The sequence below is a fragment of the Perissodus microlepis genome, chromosome 22 (genome assembly GCF_051167445.1).
Source record: "Perissodus microlepis isolate ML-2025 ecotype Zambia chromosome 22, ASM5116744v1, whole genome shotgun sequence".
Lineage (NCBI taxonomy): Eukaryota > Metazoa > Chordata > Actinopteri > Cichliformes > Cichlidae > Perissodus > Perissodus microlepis.
In genome coordinates this window covers 1,809,956-1,831,906 of record NC_140481.1, presented here as the reverse complement: position 1 = coordinate 1,831,906, position 21,951 = coordinate 1,809,956, and the positions used below count along the sequence as shown (strand labels likewise).

At 42.1% G+C, this 21,951-nt stretch overlaps 1 protein-coding gene across 5 annotated transcripts; it reads right to left on the bottom strand.

The window, feature by feature from the left end:
* Window positions 1–3,298: 3,298 nt before the first annotated feature.
* On the bottom strand, window positions 3,299–21,951 carry sema4ab (sema domain, immunoglobulin domain (Ig), transmembrane domain (TM) and short cytoplasmic domain, (semaphorin) 4Ab). Of its 5 annotated transcripts, XM_084919637.1 has the most exons (17): window positions 21,864–21,951; window positions 21,559–21,696; window positions 21,179–21,269; window positions 18,744–18,910; window positions 17,049–17,209; window positions 15,929–15,988; window positions 15,602–15,700; window positions 15,323–15,416; window positions 14,022–14,144; window positions 13,620–13,747; window positions 11,879–12,060; window positions 10,673–10,817; window positions 7,894–8,083; window positions 7,615–7,730; window positions 6,656–6,819; window positions 5,968–6,062; window positions 3,299–5,671 (listed from the first exon to the last, which is right to left on the bottom strand). In XM_084919637.1, exons 4-17 carry the CDS (start codon window positions 18,838–18,840, stop codon window positions 4,848–4,850), a joined length of 2,478 nt encoding a protein of 825 aa, XP_084775763.1. In that variant the 5' UTR covers window positions 18,841–18,910; window positions 21,179–21,269; window positions 21,559–21,696; window positions 21,864–21,951; the 3' UTR covers window positions 3,299–4,847. The 5 variants fall into 5 exon arrangements, with proteins under 5 accessions (XP_084775763.1, XP_084775762.1, XP_084775766.1 ...); XM_084919636.1 differs by having other exon boundaries at window positions 21,179–21,696; XM_084919640.1 differs by having other exon boundaries at window positions 21,179–21,663.

The window sequence follows — 21,951 nt, the reverse complement described above, 5'->3', positions numbered from 1 at the left end:
AACATCCCTAACAATTTTTGTGATGCAGTGATGGGATTTCCGGCTCTTTTTAGAGAACATACTCTTTTGGCTCGACTCACTAAAAAGAGCGGCTCTTTCGGCTCCCGAGCGGCACTTCAGGTTGTTTTGTTGCTTTAATTAATTTATTATCAACAACAATATAAAATAGGATTCAGTGCATGAATAAACTTCCTGAAAACTTTATCATCCACAACTGAAAATGGTTGGAAATTAAGTGCAGTCATTTTTGCCAATTCTTCATCAATTGTAATTGATGATTGCAATTGCAATTCTGTACAGTTTTTCATATTTATATCCTGTTCATAGCCTGTACATAGCTTGTACTCACTACAGCCTGTACATACCTATAGTTATAGAATATTCACAACATACTTCATACCGTGTACATTATAACATACCATAACAGACCCATTTCTGTAATATACTTACATATCTATATTATTGCTAATATATATTGTAATATATCTATATCACTAAAGCACTTCTGGATGGATGCAAACTGCATTTCGTTGCCCTGTACCTGTGCATGTGCAATGACAATAAAGTTGAATTCTATTCTAATTCTATTCTATTCTATTCAATTGAGTTCTGTCTTGCTGGGTCACAGACTTCTGCAAAAACTGTCTCATAGAGCTCTGGGTTGTTTAGGTGCTTGTGGTGGTGTACTGCATGATGCTGTAGGTGAAGCAGCAGCAGTTGCAGCAGACACACTGGCACCTTCATTAATATCACACTCAACTGACTGTGTTTTATCTTCCCATTGCACTGATGGGTGGACAGTTGCTGTGCAGGCTGTTTGTGGAGCCGGCTCTGTATGATATCCTTTTCTTGCAGACTCTACACTCTGCCTTTGTATTGTTAATATAATTGAAATGGTTAAAGATTTTACTTCTTTTCTTGGTGTCACTTATTTTCTTTACTGTACCTTTCTAAAGTGTCGATGCTGTCTCTTGTTGTTGCTCCTGGCTGTCTCCCTCCCTCCTGCTCTGTTCCTGTGCTGCTGTGACTGCCAACAGTGGCTCAACCAGTTATTAAGTTCAGGGGTCAATCACTTTTTTATACCAAGGCACGTGCAGCTTTTCCCATTAATAAATGAAAAACTGCCTTTTGTACTTACCTGGGTTATCTGTCTGATAGTAAAATTTGTTTGCTGATTTAAAACTTCAAACAAAAAAAAAATCTACCTAGTGATTTCTTTGTTTCTTGTGTTTTTTTTTTCCAGGGTGGAAAGATTGTACAGCATACATTATTAATGACATTAAAAAACAGGAAATGGGTGCACAAGTTTGAATTGATTTTAGACTCTCTTTAATTCGAACAGGGTCCAAATTATACATAAAAACTCACTTTTTTAAAAGGGTCGTGCTGAAGGGTCTACAGTGTCTTTTAACTTTACAAGGCCATTAACTTCTCGTTAATGATCGGAATTGATTATAAGTGGTACTTTCTCTTTGCCAACATAAGAATTACTCGTGTGACAGCACTCTGACTCTCCAGTACTCAGAACAATGGGGACGTTCAAGGAACTGGAGAAGTGGAGGTCAGCCAATCAGAAGGCAGAAGACCAAGAGGTCCACCATGTTGGACTGACAACCACAGGGAGCCATGGTAAGTTTCCTTCAAAGAGTCTTCCTCAGTACGTTCAGATTTTTTTCTGTAACTGTAAATTTAAAACACAAGTGTGTAAAAACGACACATTCTCAAGTTTTATTCTACAAGTTCTCACATTTTACAACAAAGTCCAGCAACTGGGCTCTTCAGTTTCCAGATGTTTATAAGCTGCTGAAGAAGAGAAGATGACACACGTTGCAATACAACTTTACTTATATAGCACATTTAAAACCGAAGGTACACCAAAGTGCTTACGTTGGTAAACATGGCTCTGTCTGGCATATTCCTGCCAATAAATTCAAAATAACTTTTCCACTCCTTAAGACATTTTAATCAAATCTCAGGACGTACCGAAATTCCCTGATCACATTATCTCAGTGGACAAACACATCAAGTTCACCAGGGAGGATAGCCTGTGAAATTCCCATCAGTAATGAGGGACATTTAAAGTCGACGTGTACCGTAAACCAATGCATACGGATCAGGTTGCCATCCATTGGAGCACAAACTGGGTGTCATCAGGACACTACAATATAGAGCGAACACCATCCCCACTGACACAGCAGCCAGGGAGGCAGAAGAACATCAAGAAGGCCCTGAGTAAATGTGGTTATCCCAGCTGGACTTTTATCAAAGCTGGGAAGGCACCTAAAGAAAGCTCCAGCTGATCCAGAGAAATATAGTATACACTGTTTAGTGCCAGGACTATTACCATGATTTATGCAACAAGGGGAACACAAGAGGAAGATTAACAGCCTTAGTGACCTCGTCCCTACAGATGAGCAAGTTGTTCTCCTCATCCTCAGACTGTTTCTCCTCTACAGAAGACGTGTTAGTGGTGAAGAGGTCCTCAAAATACTTCTTCCACTGCCCAACAGTGTCCCCAGTTGATGTCAGCAGTACCCCACCCCCACTATACCCCATGTGAGTAAAACGCCACTTTTTCCTTCGGGAATTGCTAACTTATTTAGGTAGAAGGGTTTGTGTGCCCCGTGATGTTGACGAGGGTCTCCCAAGACAAATTGGTCCTGGGTGAGGGGGCAGACAATGAGTGATTCAATGGACTCCCACGAGTAACAAAACTTCATGAGCTTTTCTGTCTTCAGGTCGGTGTATGTAAATACACATCTCTTACCAAGTGTCACGCATGATGGTGGAGGGCTGCCAAAGGACCTGGGCACCTTCTCTATATACTAAAGCATTCTAAAACCAAATGTGAGTCCATCTTTCTGAGAAGCTAAAGCTTTGCCTAAATTGGATCACGCAGCGGGACAATGATCCCAAGCACAACAGTAAATATACAAGCAAACCAATCTGAATGACATGCTGTGGCAGGACCTTAAAGACACTATGGATGAATGAACCGAAGGAACCCTGTAAAGCAGTGGGACAAAATTCCTCCACAACAACGTGAAAGACTTCAAGTTCAAGTTAATGCTGCGAAAGGTGGTTTTATTAGTGAATTGTGTAGTTTACTTGGGTTCTAACAGAAGTTCATTGAGTGCTGTAAAAAAGCATCCTGAGAGAACTTGAATGATGGCAGAGCAGATGGATTTCCAAGTCATTAAAAAATTGAGAAGACATAAAAATAAATGTGATGGTTTTTTATATATTTTGTAACATTTCAGAAACCTGTTTATTGAAGTGAATATAAATATGTTGAGTCTTTATTACAGTTGTGGATGATTTTTTATTGACGTGTCCAAATGGTGAGAAGTACAAACAGGATCGTCACATAACATGCAGCAAAGGCACATTCACTTTGTTTTGTCACACAAGAAAAGAAACTTGGCTGACTCACCCTGACCATGTGCTACAAAGTTATGTGAACACACACACACACACACACACACACACACACACACACACACACACACACACACACACACACACACACACACACACACACACACACGTGTCTTTGGATACATTTTCTGATCCTTACACATTTTGATCAAAATGTAATATATGGAAACAAATGATTTTTTGTTCTAAAAAGGTGCATACAACTGTACAACTGTACAACTGGCCGACTGTGGCAGTTACTGGTGTTGCATTTGACTAATCTATAAAAATATTTAAAGAAGCAGCTGCATTGGACAGAACTGTACCTTTTACCAAATGAAGCTATCAAGAGAGAACAGAATAGTCAGAACATAACCAGCTATAATATGACGACCAACCAGAACATTCAGAACCAACACGTCAAAGCTAATCAACAGTTATGCTTTTCATTGGATCAGTGCTCCTGTTCAGAGAGATTTTAACCAGGTTTTTGTCACCACTACTTACAAATACCTAAATGTTACAGTTTAGGAGAACACAATCACTGACCACCAAAACTAAGGCTGCCAGAAACAGCTGCTAAATCAGTCTTTTTAGAATCGTGTGCAAACTTTATTCCAGTTATTTCCACACAAAAGCGTGTCAGCTTCAGGCAATCGGCAGTGAAAGTGTTACAGACAAGTCAGTTATCAGAACTGGGACCTCAGCGGGTCCAGTACCAAGTGTGACAAATGTTTGATCTCCATCAATACACCAGTTCGAGCTGTGAAAAAGACTGGGCAGTTACAACACACACGGTTATACAGCAATTGCGCCTGTTCCAAATGTAGCTATGCAGAACAGGCACAATTGTGTAATTTTACAGTCTTGTTCCGTCTTGTTGTGTGTTGTTGTCCGGCTATTTGAGATCACAGCAATGACACTGTGGAAGACATTTTTCACAACCCTTCAAAGGCCTGTTTGAGGGTTCGAGTAAGGGTCTGGCACTTAGGTGTAACGGTTGAAGCTTTATATTTGTGAGACATTCATTTTCCCACGCCTCTTATTCCACCACAACAATACTCACAAATGCTGCCAGTAAATGGCTGTTGAGAAAAGTGATCCCACGCACAGTTCTTTGATTTATTAGCACGATCACAGATCTTACCGATTAGGATGGCCACCCTCAGCAGCCACTTTCAGTTGCATATGGGACCTTATTTGTGACCTAAACTGAGCTGTAATTTCAATGTACACCAGGACATTAAAACTGCATGTATAGAATAATAAGTCAAACCCCATGAAAACCACTTTAAAATTGTTTGTGTTACTTCCTCGCCCGTCAAATAAAGTTTTAAAAAACTTTTTCCTCCTGTTGCCAAAGACTTCCCATAGACCAGGAGTCTTTGAGTGCCATGTGACTTTTTTCATCTGTAACACTGTACCTCTGTTTAGATGGGGGTGTTAGGCAAATGTCCATTAGAACCTGAAAGCGCAGCGTTACAAACCAACTCGCTGCCATGTCCACTTTGCTGTCCTTGTTCATTCCTTTTGCTCAGAAACACATTCGCCCTTCGGGCCTCCTGCTCTACAGGGGTCCTTCTGTCAGAGTCTATGGTTACGGTTGCTGCTTGTGGGGCTGTTCTGTGGTTGCAGCGCTGTGTGATGACAAACAGAAATATGGTGATTAACAAACTGAGGGACAGCACTAGCAAAAGTGACACAATTACCAGCTCCTTTAAATAGCATGGGGCTTGGGCGGCCAGCAGCGCTTCCCCATCCCGGAGCTCTAATTCTCTCTGTCGAGGCTGCTTTGTCCATAAGGTCAGGTTTTTGCCCAGCTGTCTGGTGGTGACTTGAGTGTTCCTGTTGGATGGCGTTGTCTTAGACTGTCCTTGGTGCGTTTCTGTTCCTGCAGATATGTGGAGTCCAGATCCCGGCTTGGCCATAGATTGTGTTGTGGGTATTGCATTTGTCCGAGGCTGGGTGTAGCTGGTTGGAGTTTGAGACAGAGGGCTGGTCTTCTGCTTGACATGATAGATGGCCATAGTCTGTTGGTAGCCATTTTCAGTGGACAGGCAGAGGTAGTGGCCCAGTGTGGCAGGGGTGGCCACAAAGCTCAGACTGCCATCCTCCAAGTTCAGATACAAGTCTGAGGACAGCCGACTGTTGGGACGCTCCCAGAGCTGCTGAGACAGTCGTGATGCTGCAGGACACTGCAGACGCACGACTTCGTTCAGAGACACAGACACCAGCTCGCCTGGAGGACACGAGGCTGACATACAGATTATAGTTTGCATCAGAAACAGGTGTTCGGATATCACAGAAACTAAGAACAATGACCGTGCTTCTAAACAAGAATCTATTGGAAAAATCTGAATTTCACACAATCATGTCTAAATTAGAAAAGTAAAAGTTAAATAAAGCAAATTCATGTTTTATATGTTTGACTCACAGCCCACACAAAACCTCAGACGTGGAACTTTTCATGATTTATTTCATTCCTTTTAGACTTTTCTCCTCCATTTAATCTTCAGACTAAAATAGATATTAAAAAGATGTTATACTCACCCGCAGGCAGTTTGTTTGGACCAAATCTGCTCTTATGATTTAATGAAACACTGCTGCATGCCTCTTCAGCGTTTCCTCTTTCTATGTCCTGGCCTCTGAGGAGGGAAACCATTAACAGAGAAGGTGGGTACTAAGTTTCACAGATTCCCCACTGATGACCAATCCTCAAACCAGAAGTAAAAACATGAAATTCACAAAGCAGTCATCTATTAATTGGAAGGTTGGTGGTTTGATCCCTGGCTGCTTCAATCTGCCAAATATCCTTGGGCAAGGTACAAACCCAAGTATGATGTGTGTGAATGTTACAACACACTTCCACAGAGGAAAAAGTTGCATGGAGCGCTTTGAGTGCTCAGGTAGGATAGAAAAGTGCCAAGTAGATAAGAACAAGTTCATTTAACACTGACCGAGAGGGAGGAAATTCCTACATGGATGTTCTATAATCCCACCTGAGTATCCAGATGTGTGGTCGCGCCTGTAAATGATTCATTTAAACAAAGCTGTGCTACCGGCTCAAAAGCTACAAGGTCAAGAATACAAGTTGACTAGCTTTGCACAGTTTGGTATTAACGGCTCCTTCCTCAGCTGATGTAGTTTCATTATGCAACCTTGTGTTTCATAATAAAATATGTGAGCAGATCGTATGTGCTGAACATATTAATCATAATAAAAATGTAGTGTTACTCACAGGTTAGTGTTTGTTGTAGAGACCATCACACAGACCCTACTGGCAGGATCCCAACCACAGAAGGGATCTCGGGCCAGAACACACTGAGCACAGGTCCAGTAAAAAGAACAGTTAGCTGTCGGGACCTTCACGACGCCCTCCGACGTGCCGATATAAATCACTCCCTGCAGTGGGACAGAATAAGCGTTCAGACATTTCTGTATAGTACTCTGTCGCAATGACATCATCCTGCTTCACTGTGATGGAGAAACTTTATCTAGTTTGCAAAACTGAGTTCAAACTGTTTACCTGCAGAACATCTGGAACAACACAGAGATGAAGTCTACTTTGTACCCAGACTTGCAAATTGATCAGTTAAGGACTCCAGCATGTTCATAAAAAATAATAGATAACCGAACCGAGTGCACGGTAAACCTCTGGGACATTATGTCACGTCCCATTCGATGCTGCCAGTTTGCACCCCAGACTGTCCCTGAGCTCAGAGGTGATTCCCCAGGACGCTATCTGCTGTCTCACTGGGAGATTCCCCTGATGCTGTCAGGCATGCATAGAAGGCACGTGGGGAACATACAAAGGACTGAGCACTACTTTGAGTTGCTGCAATGGAATCTGGGCAAAATGGACCAGTCTGCCATATCATTAGTTTCATTCTGATCTTTCAGCGTGTCTTTGAATTAATTTGCATCCAACAATGTGACATCCTTTTGTTCCTGACGTGTCGTTCGGTCCATATCAGTATGAATGTCCAGCATGACTTTGAGATGTGTTTCCTACGTGTTCCTTTACTTTATTTAGCAGTGTAGCTTGGAGCTAAATAATAATACATAAATAATTAACACTCAAAGCAGCACACAGGAACTCTCTATGGTCATTGCCACGTCTTTGTCTCCATTGCCTCCAATAGTCTAAAAACCTAAATGGAACTGAACCACCAATTAAAGGTCAGCAGCAGTGTGCACCTTGGGTGTGGAGAGCTTCAGGCTCTTGACAGGCTGAGGCTGCTCAAAGACCTGAATCTCCTCAATGATATGGGCCCCTCTGAGTAGCAGCACTGCTTTATGCAAGTAACCAGACTCTGAAACATCAGAAAAGAAATCATTAATAACATAAAACTATTCAAGAAGAAGTGCTGAGAGGATATAAACCTGTACTGTGAGGTGTCAGCCTGGTAGTCGTGGCAGAGTTCAGCCTTTGAAGTTTGTTAGTTGTGTATTTTACTGCTCTGCCTGCAGTCCTACCTGTAAGCAGAAACAGGACAGTGTAGTGTTTGCCGTTGGCTGCCTGGACCCTCTGGACAGTCAGGTGGCTGTAGGTGTTTTCAGCAGACACCATGGTCAGGTTCCTTCCAACTGGTCGCACACTGTCATCTGCCAGGAAGTTCTCTTTGACAAAGCGCAGGGCATTGTCTGAGGCGTTGTGCAGGCCACACTAACACAAAAGTTGACACAAACTAATTATTTTTGTATTCATTTCCATTTGTGCGGCACTTTTTTGTCACACATTATCAGCAGCAGAGAGCGTGCCATCAGCAAAACTGCTCCCTGCTCACTCAACGCTCGAACGTATTTAGGTTACACGTCAGCCTGTGGTTTTCTTCATTAGTAGCTGCACAGTGTTATGTTGCCTATAGTTACATGTTTCAAATCTGAACAGCACTTTGAAATGTGAAATACAGCATTTAAAGAATTTTTAAGAAAACATTTATAATAAAGACTACAGTGTCGATGTTAATAGGTTTACAATATTCTGAACAAATTAGTGCAGCGGTTCCCAAACTTTTTTTGCTGGGCCCCCCTTTGTTTTACAAGAAAAATGTTCGCACCCCCCCGGGGCGCGCACACGCACGCACAAACACATCCTCCAACCACACACGCCCATATTTTGCTCCATTGCTGTTTATTTCACACCTCAAACATTTAGTAAACAATTAAGCAAATACAAGTAATCTGCAATAAATTACAGGCAGTAATAAAATAAACTACTAACTCTTTTACGCTGCGTCCGCACCTACACGGGTATTTTTGAACACGCAGCTGTTTCGTCCACGTAAACGGCGTTTCGAATCACCGAGAACGGAGATTTTTCAAAACTCCTTTTTTGCGTTTCCGTGTGGACGAGGAACACAGAGTTCGTCACACAACGTCAAAGGTATGTGCCTTTTTCACGTCACGCTGTGGCCACGTTATTGTTTACATGAGATGAATTGCAGAATAGCAGATAGAGACAAAATACTGTTAATCTGACTGTCTGCAGGTTTTACACGCAGTTACTGTCCCTCCATTTACAAAGGCAGAGGCGTCACGGTGTGATTATTTTACATGTAGTTGTTTTTTTCCTGTGTAATAATATTCAACATTGATATCAATACATTTTTAAAAAATGCCTCTCTGTGTAAAATGGGTTTAAAAACATAAACAGCTGTGGGATCCTGTTTGTCCGTGATTTGAACCGGGGGAACAAATCGTGGCAGGATCAGCCTGATGTTATTTGTATCCCACTGTAACTGCAATGGCTCTGCGCCCCCCCTAGGGGGCGGGCCCCACACTTTGGGAAGGTCTGCATTAGTGGGTGTTGAAATATGAAAGTATGGAAAAGGAAATATGTTAAAATCTGGGTCTTGATGTCTTTGCATTTAGAAAAAATATCATTTACTTTGGTAAGCTGAATTTCCCAGGTGTTACTAAACAGAGAAAGGAATTTTTGACACAACTTTCCAAATAACTTCATCCAAACTTTTTTTTTTCTTTCCAAAAACCAATAAATACTGAGGTTAACATTATTAGCTCCCCGATGCTGTTCTTCACTTTTTGCTGTATATCAGGCTGCAGTCGTTTGTTTCAGCTCCTCCAGGTTTGATGGCATGGACTCTTCTCTTCAGTTCACCCACAGATTTTCAGCGGGATCCGAGTCGGAGCTTTGTGCAGGTCAGTCGATAACGTTCACCAGGAGAGACGTATGTTTTGGTTGTTGTCATGTTGGAAGACAAACGATGACCCAGTTTCTGCTGCTGAGTGCTTGAGGTTTAAAATGGTCACATATCCTCCTTCTTCATAAATCCAAAAATAAGAAGCATCTCAAAGAGCTGTAGTTTAATGTCATCTGACCAAAGCACGCACTTCCCCTAATCCTGCTCCAGGCTGAGTCTGGTTTGAGGTCGTAAGTGGAGTTCCTGTGCAGGAGTCAAGTGATCGTCTTCTTTGAGACTCCAATTCCCAACTCGGCCAAGTCATTCACTCATGTTGTGGCAGCATTTTCTTAAAATCTTTCACCTCTGCAACAGTTGTTCTGTCCTGTTCGGCTCTCATTACATTTCTCGATGACACATCTCAGTAGAACAACTCGGAAACGCTGCGATAACTTTGAGTATCCATCTCCTGCTTTGTGAGCATCAAAAATAATTTTTCTCATGTAAACAGATTTGATTTGGTTTTTGGCATGCTGCTTTCTCTGTGACACACGAGACACTGGAACCTCAGTTTTAACTTCATTTTATAAGCTTTCAGCTTTAAAAAGTTAAAGCACATCGTTGCACAACCTGGTTTGTTATTCAGGGGATAATTTATACTGACCCTGGAAAAAACACTTTTTCAGATAATTCCATTATTGTGAGTAAATATATATAATTTATGCTTTCTAAAGGAAACTAGCATGCTTAGAAATGCTATGTTGGAAATCCTTTGTTCTGTTTTGTCAAAATTTTGACAAAAACTTGAAATTTCATGATGCTAATAATTTTATCCACATCTGTATAAAGAATGCTAAGCTAACTGTGAAAGTGTGAACTTGGTACCAAGAGCAGAAGTAGGAAGTAAAGTAGTGAGAAAGCAGGAAGGACCAGACGGCAGTAATGACGTGGAAGAAGACGACAAATAATCGTGAAACTTTTACATCTGAGAATGAAACTTTCTCACAGCTGTGAATATGGAGTTTTTGCACATGAAGGCAGCTTGTGTGCACGTACACCCGCTGATTCATGGAGACTTTACTCTAAATAAGTTTTCATAAGTAACCATTTACCTCGCCTGGATTTGCGACCTTCTCTTGAACCCGTGCACTCCACTGTAATGTGTCCCGGTTCAGGACTTTGTAGTTACCAGAAAAGACCGATTTGATGTCAGTGAGGCGGAAGGAACACACTGCTGATCGCCCAGAGTTGACAGACCTGGTTAATCAAAAACAAACATTAAGAATACAGTCACAAAGAACCAGAAACATGAAACTACGGCAAGCAACTTGTTTCATTCTTAAATGTGCGTCCTTTAAATAGTATTTCTTCTCTGTTGTATTCTATATCCACGGGTGCACATAAGTGTCAAAATAAAAGACGCGCACCAGATAAGAAGTTGCAACCTGCGTTTGCGTCCATATAAAAGGCAGTGTTTTTGTCCACTAGAGTGGGATTTTCACGGCATATTCTGCACCACATCTCTGTGCGTTCATCATTTGTTTGAAGCCAGCTCACCTCCTGCAACCACTTTCCGAGAATACGCACTTCTTTTGTAGTTCGGACTCCTTCTGACATTTCTTTGGAGGTGGAGGAAAACCAAAGTAACTGCTTAAAGGAGCTTCTTGACATCTTTAAGAGTTCCAAACAAATGTCTGACCTCCTCCAGAAAATCTTATGTACGCAAACGCGCGTTGCAACTTCTTTGCGTCGCGTCTTTTATTTTGACAGCGAATGCGCACCTGCAGACCACTTATGTGCAGCCCTGTGTGTAAACCTCTAGTACACAGAGAACCAGTTGTGAAACGCACAGTTAAAAAATGGTCGGCAGAGACTGAAGAGGCCCTGAGGGACTGTTTCCGTTCTACTGTGTGGGACAACTGTCCTCCTCCAGAAAATCTTACGCGCGTTGCAACTTCTTATCTGGTGTGCGTCTTTTATTTTGACAGTGCATGCGCACTGCACTTATGTGCAGCCCTGGTTATATCAACCCTCAATTCGCCCCTGAAGGCCACAGAAAGACTGCCTGAAGGACTCGTGAGCATGACGAGAGCCTTCCTTGACTGGTACAGAAGAGCACATCCCTCAGATTTGAATGCTTCCCCGGTCAGAGGGCATGGATACATCACTGCAGTTTTCTAAATGACCAAAAGATCAAATCTACACATGCTTCACCTACACAGTAGGTCAAAGATCTGAAAACTGTGCTTCTCAATCTCTACAGCAAGTTTGTATTAATGGAAACATGGTGATTTTTTTCAGGAGACATCATCACTAACCACTGAGAGGTGAATATGCCATAAAAGAGTATGTCATCCACAGGAGCGCCCTCTGCAGGCAGGAGGGTGTCTATGTCCTGGAGCACATTATAGGGCAGCTCATGGTCAGCTTGGCAAAGCAGCTGAGCTTTTGCGAACGTGGTCCAGCGTCGCTGCAGGGTCCGCTGACCTCCCACATCACTCTGACAAATGAGAGAACACTGTGATGTTATCATTTATATATTATTACAGAAAGGTCAGTGTTACAGCCCTTTGACAGAATTATGAATAACAATCCTGACAGGTAGAAATCTTGGAGATGTCATCCAGTCATCCAGCTTCACCTTGCTGACTAAGTTCCCCTGCACTGTCAGACGCACTAAGAAGTTACCTTCCAGGAGGATTTCTTAAATACTGACATCACTGCAGTTCATGTTGAGAAGATCAAAAGAGACAAAGTTGTTATTACAGCCTGTAATGGTGACATTCAGCCTTACTGACCACTAAAAGGGCTTTGCACATTCACCCATTGTATTTCATAAACACACATGACTGCTTTCTTCCATTTGCGCAACATCTCTAAAGTTAGAAATATCCTGTCTCAGAGTGACGCTGAAAAACTAGTTCATGCATTTATTACTTCCAGGCTGGACTACTGTAATTCATTATTATCAGGAAGTCCTAAAAACTCACTGAAAAGCCTTCAGCTAATCCAAAATGCTGCAGCAAGAGTCCTGACAGGGACTAGAAAGAGAGAGCAGATTTCTCCTGTTTTGGCTTCCCTTCATTGGCTTCCTGTTAAATCCAGAATTGAATTCAAAATCCTGCTCCTCACATACAAGGTCTTAAATAATCAGGCCCCATCTTATCTTAATGACCTTGTAGTACCATATCACCCTATTAGAGCACTTCGCTCTCGCTCTGCAGGCCTACTTGTTGTTCCTAGAGTATTTAAAAGTAGAATGGGAGGCAGAGCCTTCAGTTTTCAGGCCCCTCTTCTGTGGAACCAGCTTCCAGTTTGGATTCGGGAGACAGAAACTATCTCTACTTTTAAGATTAGGCTTCAAACTTTCCTTTTTGCTAAAGCATATAGTTAGGGCTGGACCAGGTGACCCTGAATCCTCCCTTAGTTATGCTGCAATAGACGTAGGCTGCCGGGGGATTCCCATGATGCATTGAGTTTTTCCTTTCCAGTCACCTTTCTCACTCACTATGTATTAACAGACCTCTCTGCATTGAATCATATCTGTTATTAATCTCTGTCTCTCTTCCACAGCATGTCTTTTATCCTGTCTTCCTTCTCTCACCCCAACCGGTCGCAGCAGATGGCCGCCCCTCCCTGAGCCTGGTTCTGCCGGAGGTTTCTTCCTGTTAAAAGGGAGTTTTTCCTTCCCACTGTCGCCAAAGTGCTGCTCATAGGGGGTCATATGATTGTTGGGTTTTTCTCTGTATCTATGAAGCGCCTTGAGGCGACTTTTGTTGTGATTTGGCGCTATATAAATAAAATTGAATTGAATTGAATTGAATTGAATAAGATTCAGTGCATTTTAAGGTTTGTTATGCTATAACTGCATCTGTAGTCTTGGACACACATGTGACTGGCTGTCTGTTTCCTGTGTCTAAATGAGGACTATTAGTGTTTGTGTGACGGGTTTGGTCTGAAGTTTGTTTGTTCCTGGGAGAAAATTCCAAATATCAGAGCACTGCTGAATCTTTGCAGAATCTCTTTGGACGGTTCGTAGACACCGTCGTTCCCACTTACCACGCAGATCTGAGAGACGCGGGAGACGATGAACTTGTCGATGAAGTCATACTCTCTGCCCACTTCAGTGAAGAAGAAATAAATTTTCTCTTCATCTGGAATAAATGTGGAACTGATGAAAGTTGGATCTATGGCAAACAGAAGGTAACATAAGCAGAAATGTAAGTTACTGGAAACAATGTGTGAAAGACATGGTAAAGCTGGAAATCCAAGTACATTTTTAAGAATAAAACAGAAATAAGAAACACTTATTACAATGTTTGTGATTCCCACCACATAACAGGTAACAGACAAGATGTGCCAGCAAACAAATGGATTGATACTGATCTAAGACGCCATAAACGTATCTAATATTAAAGAAATTCAAATATCTGAGGTTGGGGAAGAACTCGCTGCACTCACCCTCCAACCATCCTAATGTGTCATCCAGCTTCAGGTCGACACGCTTGCCCTCGCTGAGGTGCCTTGAGATGACGGGCCGGTTCCCCCTGTAGTCTGCCACAGTGCCAGTATAAAGCTCTCCATCTGAGACACATGACAACATCTAACATCATACTGACGAGCAACAGCGACACAATGAAAATATATTCGACCATCTTTGTGGCTGTTGGCAGCATGTTTGTGTGCATACACACTATCTGTAAACAAGATGAAAGTTCTCACTTGCATGTGTGGTGTGCGTGATCAACATGCAGAAAGTATTTGATAAAGATTTAAAATGTCATGTCACATTTGACCTCTGACCTCCTCAAGGTCAACAGACTGATCTGCAGGTCAAAGTGATAATGATGATATATGAAGCCATTTAAAGCCGTGTTTCTTACTGCCATTGTACTGAGACATGCACATTCTAAATATCACCTTACTTTGGACTTCCGACCTTCTTCAAGGTAAAAGATAAAATAAGGCCTTTTATCTTTAAAACAATGATCAAAAATCTACTAATGGAAAGATTCTGATTGGTAACGGCTTCATGTTCAGCAAAGATCCCAAACTGGCTGATAATGCAGTGAAAGCACACCCATCGTCGTGGATTAGCCTTCGCTAATCAAAAAAAAAAAAAAAGGCATTTACAGGTTGTGGTAACATTCAAATAAGAGGTTTGAAATGTCCTCCAAGAACATGGACAACTATTCCTGAGAGCGATTAAAGAAATAACAAGAAACGTTGTAACAAAGTTCATACTGTGTTGAACTGAGTTCAGGCTCTGATGAAGGATAAAGGTGGGCACAGCAAACACTGCACAGCTGCAGCCTGAAGGTAATAAGCTCTGCAAGAACCATTACTACCCAGGTTAACTTCAAAACAGCTCGTGTTTGAATTCATCACAAGTGCTTCATGCTGTGAATTCCCCAATAAATCCTGCAGCTGTGCAATCCTGCATTTTCCACCAGCCAGAGACAGGACAGGGATGATTGGGACAGGGATGACTGGGACAGGGATAACTGGGACAGGGATGACTGGGACAGGGACAGGACAGGGATGATTGGGACAGGGACGATTGGGACAGGGATAACTGGGACAGGGACAACTGGGACAGGGACAACTGGGACAGGGACAACTGGGACAGGGATGATTGGGACAGGGACAGGACAGGGATAACTGGGACAGGGATAACTGGGACAGGGACAGGACAGGGATCACTGGGAGACACCAAAATAGAGTTGTAATAATCCAGTCATGCTGTGGCATCATTTCCTCACCTACAACGAGAGCCGTATTGCGTTGATAAGGGTCATAGGGGCATCGACCTCTCCCTTCATCAGGCTTGAGGCTCATTGTTAATGTGTCAGTGTTCTGGGAAGACAAGGAGAAAAAGTCAAGCTGCTACTGAAGTGAATGCTAAATGGACCATTTCTACAAACACACAAAAAGGGAAATTCAAGCTTTTTTGTATCAAGTTTATGCTACAATCACTAAACAGTGAGTAACACTGTAACACTGTCACAGTGTTAAACAAACTAACAACTTAAATGCCTTACGATGTAGGTGCAGCGTGGACTGAAGGCGAACGTTCCACAGGCATAGATGTGGCTGGTGTTCAGGAACTGCAGTACACGTATGAAATTGGGACAGTCAGCCTGGAAACACAAAGTTTAACATTTCAACAAAACCAGCTCATGTAAAACTGTTAACTGTTTGTCTAAACTAGGACCTGTTGGTTCAACTTCAAACATTCTCATGGTTACATCAAAAGGGACTGTAACTGCCAGCTGGTACATTATTGGCACCTTTGTCTCGTTTGGTTTGTATATTTGTAATTTAACAGGTTCAAAGTATTTGTTCATACATTCAAATAGAACACTTACCATTTTCTTTCCCTTCATGGAGCACTGCTCAAGGTCGTCATGTGAAGGACTCCAGTCCAGCTGAGAGAAGAGGAGAGTTCATCAAGTTCTTCACATTAACCACAGCCAAAGGTTTGTTTAAAGATCGTGATGTAAAAGATCACAGCACGGGCCAGAACATTTCTTTTCAAGACTGCATTTTTTTAAATACACCAAAAGCAGCCACTGCTACTACAAGTTTTACAGTCACAAAGGATTTAACCCAGTTTGTGTTTGTCCGAATGCTTAGAAGGACCTTTAGAAATTCATTTAGCGATTTTAAAAAGCTGCCTGCTTCTACATAAAATACTGTTTTCTGCATCGTGGTCTCCTGACTTAAATAGCACATCAAACAGGAACAGTTAAAAATGCTTGCACTTGTTTACTGTGTGATTATTGCAAACTGTGACACTGAATGTGTGAGGTACATACGAGTACACAAACGTCAAACTAGTCATACTGGACATACTCCCTAGTCCACAGACTGGATTATCGGATTGTGCCAAGATGTGGCAAGCTTAGCTAACATAGAAGTACACGAGAAAGGAGACGTGGAAAAGGTCCTGATCTAATCCTCAAACTACTGTCTGAACGTCAAGTGTGAAAAAAAATGAATGAAAATAGAAGCAGGCTGTGGTGTGCAGGCTACAAGGATGAAGCGCCAGGTTACTCGTCTATCTTTGAGCCAGTATTTCATGCTTTAAACACAATAAATATTTCAATATATTTTAACTTGGCAACAGAGACTCTGCCTGCAATGTTTTGCAAAAATACTTTAGAATAGTTTAATAAAAAATTTGCTGTTTTTCTTTTGAGTTCTTTAAATTTAAAAAGTACAGGTGATGGTGAAGCAGTGATTGTACTGTGTCGCAGACACAGGAAGCCAAGTAGTCCTTCCTGTTACGCTTCTTTGAAGTCCACCAGCAGGGCACAGACATGGTTGTTTCACTGTCTCTGCAGTCGGGCCGTCATAAACAATTGGTAGTCACATGAGCCTCACAGTCTAATTCCTAACAGAGACTATCTGATCTGCATTTGCATAATCTCAAGTGACTTTAGTTCAATATGCATAAGTGTGCATCTGTCAACAGTCAGCCCCTACCTTGTTCCTCAGTATGATGCTGTCCTTGTGGCTAACATTCAGTGCTAACACAGAGTCCCGGGCTCCAACATATAATATGTCCCCATCTTCACTGAGCAGCAGCGTGGTGGTGTTGCTGACATCGTGGCTGTTGAAGCGGATGAGACGTCTCCCAGGACTATCTGTTATCAAACAGCAGTTTGTATCAGGACAAAGCATGTTAGGATTAAATATCCACAGATAACTAAAAGGATCCAGATATAACTGGCTACAGAGTGTTAACTGCTTAGATGTCGAAGAACTTGGTGTCTGGGAAACGTCTCTTCCAAGTTTATTATGTCACAGAAAATATTGTGACCACGCTATCTAGTCACTTATTCAACACTAAACACACAGTGCACACAGAAAGAATCCACATTTCATTATAACCTGATTCATTTTTACCTCAAAGCTTAAACACAATAGTCCATAATGACAAAGTGAAACACGGTTGAAATGTAAAAAAAATATAACATACATACGTGTTCACAGCCTTTGCTACGACACTCAAACTTGAGGTCAGCTGAATTCTGTTTCCACTGATAATCTGTGAAGTGTCACGTGACTGGTGATAAATCCAGCTGATTGGATGCCACACCTGTCTAAGGCCCCATAATTGACAGTGCATGTCAGAGCACAAACCAAGCCGTGAAGTCCAACCAACTGTGTGCCGACCTCGGAGACAGGATTAAACCAAGGCACAGATCTGGGGGGAGGAAACATTTCTGCAGCATTGAAGGTCCCAATAAGCACAGAGGCCTCAGGAAGAAGTTTGGAACCAGCGCTTGGAGTCAAAGGGCCGTTGTAAGGCAGATGATCAAGAAGCTCAAAGTCACTCTGACAGAACTCCACTGTTGGTTTGTGCAGAAAAGAGAAACTTCCAGAATGACCATCTCCGCACCACTCCACCAATCAGGCCTGTACGGCCAGGTGGAAAAGTCACCTGACGGACTTTCAGACCATGAAAAACAAAATTCTCTGATCTGATGAGACAAAGATCTAACTCTGTGGCGTGGATACCAAGCACCATATCTGGAGGATACTCTGGAGGCACTGCTTAGCACCTGGCCCCTACCATCCCTACAGTGAAGCATGGTGGGGGCTGCATCATGCACCATCAGGAACTAGGGGACTAGTCAGGGTCAGAGACATCCTTGATGATAACCTGCTCCAGAGGTACTGAAACACAGCCAAGATAACAAAGGAGCGGCTTCACTGTGGCGATGTTCTTGGGTAGCCCAACCAGAACCTGACCGAACATCTCTGAAGAGATCTGAAAGTGGTTGTGCACGGATACTATTGCTGTTATTTTTTATGCATCTTCCAGAATTTCAACCTCTTCTTTACTTACATGTGAAACAAGCACTGAAACAGTGCCCTGTACACACATTATAATCAGACATTGAAGTGTACAATCTCACAGTACTCCATCTAACATGATAACTGTCAACTACGTTTGTGTTTGGAATCCCAGTTAATTTGACTAACATGATTTTGCCCTTTTTTAAAATTCATGAGGTTTCAGCACAATATTTGTGCACAAGAATCGATTTCGTATATGAAAGACGTGAGAGAACAAAAACGTCGCTGTGCTTTGTTCTATCCCTAATACATTTAAATGAACCAACATGACAAAGGGGGTAAAAATGCACGTGATGTTTCAAAGGCTTCACTCACCCACGGGGAAGGAGACTCTGGGAGTCAGTCTTGTCACACATGGGCACAGAAACCCCAGCAAGGCCAGGGCGAGTGGCAGCAGGATGGGGATCTCCATCACAGCAGGAATAATGGAGTCTGGCCTCGTTTATATTGAAGTTCACATACTCTGCTGTCCATCACTCCATCTGAGACACATGCACACACGTTACCGTACAGTCCTCTAATCAAATGCATTGATTTGTGTTGTTTCAACGGTGAGTTTGTGTAACTCCGTTAATGTTTATATGCCTAAGCATCAAAGCTACAGGTTTAAGTGTCCATTCACAGCTGGAACAGAGAAATCAGAGATATCACCTACACGGAGGAACATGAGGAGGAACATGAGGAGAACATGAGGAGGAACATGAGGAGGAACATGAGGAGAACATGGGTCCGTCGCTGCGTTTTGTTTGTTCAGCTGTGTCATTGTTTCTTGCTGTGATGAAGAGTCACAGCTCAGGCAGCGGCTCGACTGCGCCTCGACGTTTCCACAGTGTGGAGATGTCGCTGATTTACAAAACAGGAACCTGAAGATGAGCTCAACCCTGTAACGCGACACATACACTCGGACGGCTCCGCCAGCACAGCCCGCAGAGTTTACAGATTACTGCTGGGGCGTTTTACGTGGAGTAACGATGCAATGACGATAGTTTCTTGTGTGCTAAATAACTCTATCTTAGAAAAACTTACAGAGCGACAACACAAAGACAGAAAAGTCAGCTTACGTTTCCTTTCCTCTCCGTTTTCCTTCCATCGCTCCCAAACCACCAATATTCTGTCCAACACTCGCGGATCAGTAACGCGAGGAGAAAACGCTGACCGTGGTTCAGCCTTTACTATAACAACAATGCCTCCTCCCATTCGGAGATCTAGGAAGCCCGGCCTCCACCTGCAGGGCAGCCGTACACATTACAACGTCCGAGCAACAGGCCCTCCTCAGGCCCCAGGTTCAAGCTGTGTGTACCAGGGGTCTCAAACTAAATGCGCTGTGGGCCACGTTAGTGTTCAAGTAGTACAAACAAAGAAACAAAGAAACATTTCTGAAAATGTAGTTGTTTTTTAAAAATATCAAATATTGCATAATAAGATAAAACTGCATTTTCCTCCCTCTTAACTAACTGAAGCCTTTCATTGAAATACCAAATAAACTCATTGGTCCTCTCTGCCTGTGCACACGTGGCACCACTTCTGCTGTCATTGTGTTCATATTTAACAAAACCGAAGTGCAGACATAAGTGTGCATTAGTTTGTGAGTCTGTCAGTGAACTAACACACCCTCTCATGTTTGTGTCTCTGCTCATGTTGCCTTCATATTCAATCATTTGAAGAACTTATTTTAACATTTCACTCAACAACAAACAAAAAAGTCTCTTTAAGGGCCAAACTGCATTATATCTCCTCACATCAATGTGAGTAGGGGTGACGTGGGCCGCAGGTGGCCCCTGGGCTGTGACTTTAAGACCCCGGGTGTATACAGCATGGCCTCCTCTTTAACAAGGCCTTTAGAAATAATATGTGGACAACTTAGTGTGGGTTTGACTACTTGATCAAACCAATTAATGACCAACAGGTTTCCATCTCATATCGTTTAGATGAGTGATATTTTTTTATCTTTCCAGGAAGAAATAAGTAAACACACAAAACAAACAAAAAAGCAAAATCCTGACAGGAAACTGGTTTGTAGGACAGCTGTGATGTTTAGTCCAGCTGCAGGATGGTCAGATTCAACTTTTTTTTACACAAGTAAAAGTGAAAAAGTACATGCTCTGAAAAGTACTCAAAGTAAGAAGGCAAAAATATTATTCTAGTAACAAAATAATGTCAGTACACGGGGAATACCAACATTATTTTTGCACAAGTCTAATAAGTGGACTTAGCTTGTAGAACAAGAGCAGAGAAAAAGAAGGAAATAAAATAAATAAATAAATAAATAAATAATGGCTATTTCCTGTTGTAGAGAACAACTGCCTCTAAACAGGGAAATGAGTCAGATGAGCAGGACTAATTTCTATTGAGCTTTCTGTAGTGTGCAGGCTGTGATCAGCTGATGTGTGCTGCTCCGAGTGCATTTATACCACTGCATTCAGCAGCCTTTGTCCTGGCTGATTTCTGTGCTCTACAGTAGAAAGTTCAATGACTGAATCTAAGCATCATCAGCTTAACTTTAAACACTAGATGTAACTCTGACCATGAGCACCAGTCACATGCTGTTCTGTACTTTAACTTCACAGTACAGTAAACTAATAGTTAACCTGCACTAATCTGATGACTGTTTTTAAATACCTTTGTTATCTTTGTTCTGCTGCATGTTTCCCAACATGAAAAGACTCTGTCACACGTACAGACACAGCATCTGGTTTAAAAACACTTACATGTAAACTTTATATTTCCAGTTGATCAAACAGCATCCTTACCTTTGAATATAACTGCGCTTCTTCTTCTCCTGGTCTGTTGTTCTTATCTTTCTCCATCTCTGAGTGAAGTTCACATGCAGGATGTCTCAGGCTATGGTACACGGAGAAGTGAAGAGAAAGCAATTCCTGCCCTTGCTTTGTACATGTCAGTAGTATATACATGACATCCAACAAGATAAGCCTTCATTGTGAGTTCGATTAAGTCTTCAACCAACCGATGTTCCTTTTTTGTTACTTGTTGCAGTATGTTAGCTGAACAACACGTCTCTAGTTATGAATTTTTTACATTAGCTCATATGAACTGATATCACACAACATGTAAAGTGTTTTTATAAACACATATCTGGCATAAGGTCAACATGTGTCACGTGTGGACATACCTTTTGTTAGGAATCTTGCTGTTTTTCTTGATTTCTATCCTGATGCTTTGCTGGGGAATCTTGATCTGACATCCGGCTCAAAAATCTCCCTTCGGGTTGTTTCACCTGCAGACCCCGTTATACACAAACCAGGTGTAGCTGCAGAATCAGTCAAACCACACTCATGTGACCATCAAAACGCAGTTGTTTGCTCTTTGAGACGATGCATTTATTAGCTTCATTTCAAAGTTCTTTGCTGATCTAAATATCCATTTAGCTGTCATGTCCCAGTATTACATACAGTGGAAGCATATATTACTATTTACCAGTATTCCCAGCACTAACATAAGGTCCAAGCCACAGCATGTGAAATTAGTGTTCTTCAGAATAAGTCACAGGCTTCACTGTGAGCGC